Source organism: Malurus melanocephalus, unplaced genomic scaffold (assembly GCF_030028575.1).
Source record: "Malurus melanocephalus ecotype Western Australia unplaced genomic scaffold, MMel_1.1 scaffold_476, whole genome shotgun sequence".
NCBI classification, from domain to species: Eukaryota; Metazoa; Chordata; class Aves; order Passeriformes; family Maluridae; genus Malurus; species Malurus melanocephalus.
Window position 1 is genome coordinate 82,755 of NW_026623708.1, and position 1,299 is coordinate 84,053.

At 36.2% G+C, this 1,299-nt stretch overlaps 1 protein-coding gene across 1 annotated transcript in view; it reads left to right on the top strand.

Annotated features, from left to right (window-relative positions):
- The window catches only part of KPNA1 (karyopherin subunit alpha 1), a 34,113-nt gene that overhangs the window by 17,832 nt on the left and 14,982 nt on the right, over positions 1–1,299 (top strand). Inside the window, exon 10 of the mRNA XM_057380891.1 lies at positions 116–241. Coding sequence (XP_057236874.1) covers positions 116–241 — 126 coding nt within the window. The remainder of the gene's footprint in view (positions 1–115; positions 242–1,299) is intronic.

Genomic DNA, 1,299 nt, shown 5'->3' on the forward strand with positions numbered 1-1,299 from the left:
ATGGGGTATGCTTTTTAGATTTTCAAGACATTGTACTCCTTGTTCCTGTCATTCTTTATCCTAAATTTATTCTAAAGTGTGTTTTGTTTTGTTTTGTTTTCCCTGTTCTATTCAGGTAATTCTGAATTGTTCAGCCCTGCAGAGTTTGCTACACTTGCTAAGCAGCCCAAAAGAATCTATCAAAAAAGAAGCATGCTGGACAATATCTAATATAACAGCTGGAAACAAAGCCCAGATCCAGGTAACCTTTTCAGCTATGATCAGTAATCTTTGTCTTGCAGACGAGAAGGAACACAGATCTGTTGTTTTTTTTTGTTTATAAGTGCATATTTTTGTATATGCACTGTCACAGATACATAATTGCATACAAGAARTATATTATTTTGTGTAATTAGACTATTTCAATGGCCCAGTTATCTCCAAATTAAAATAATTTAATTTTCTAATCATTTACCATTATAAGTGGGAAGAAAGTCATGGTAGGAAARTTGTCTGAAATAATTTGCTTTGTGCTTTTGACAATCACAAATACAGAAATTCTGAAGTATGAAAAGAATAAGCTACAAACTTTGAGAATCAAATAACTTCTCATATTTCTTGATTTCACCATCAGTCACAGACACCTACATTTGAAAGTACATTATTTCTGGTTTKATTTGCTTATAATTCCTTTTAMAATTTCCATAAATGKGCTTTTTAACACCCCATCCTAGRCATGTATGCTTAGTCAAATCTAAAYRTGCTGTTKATTAAACTGGAGGCTTTAAACAATAGTGGAGGCAATCTAACATGTCACCCTGGAATTTGTCCTTTCTGATTACACTAAATGTTGTAATGCCTTCATAATAAGTGAGGCACTCAGAAGCAAATAACTCCCACTTCTTTATGTCAATCATTGCAATTAGGCCTCCAAATCTGAATCTGGGCTGAGTGGCAGCCATCAGGAAGAATTCCCAGGATTTGTCTCCAGGTGGTAACAATGAGAGATTAAATGTTTTTCTTCAAAGAGAAGTCTTTGGCTAGATGAAGAAGAAGCAACTSAATATATTTTGTTTTCTCTGAGTGTGGTGTTTTGTTCAAGAACAGCTGTACTAAGGGAATTTTTTGCTTGTCTTTCAAGGATGTGGTTTGATGTGATTGGATGTCAGGTGTCCCCCAGAGCTGTTCTATCACTGTTCTCAGTTGTGTAGGGGAGAGAAAATACAAGGAAAGTTTCATGAGTTTGAGGCTAAGGACCTGGTCCAGTGTGGGCTTCCAGTGGGGTCACAGACTCCATCAGATGCCCACCTGCTCTGGGGT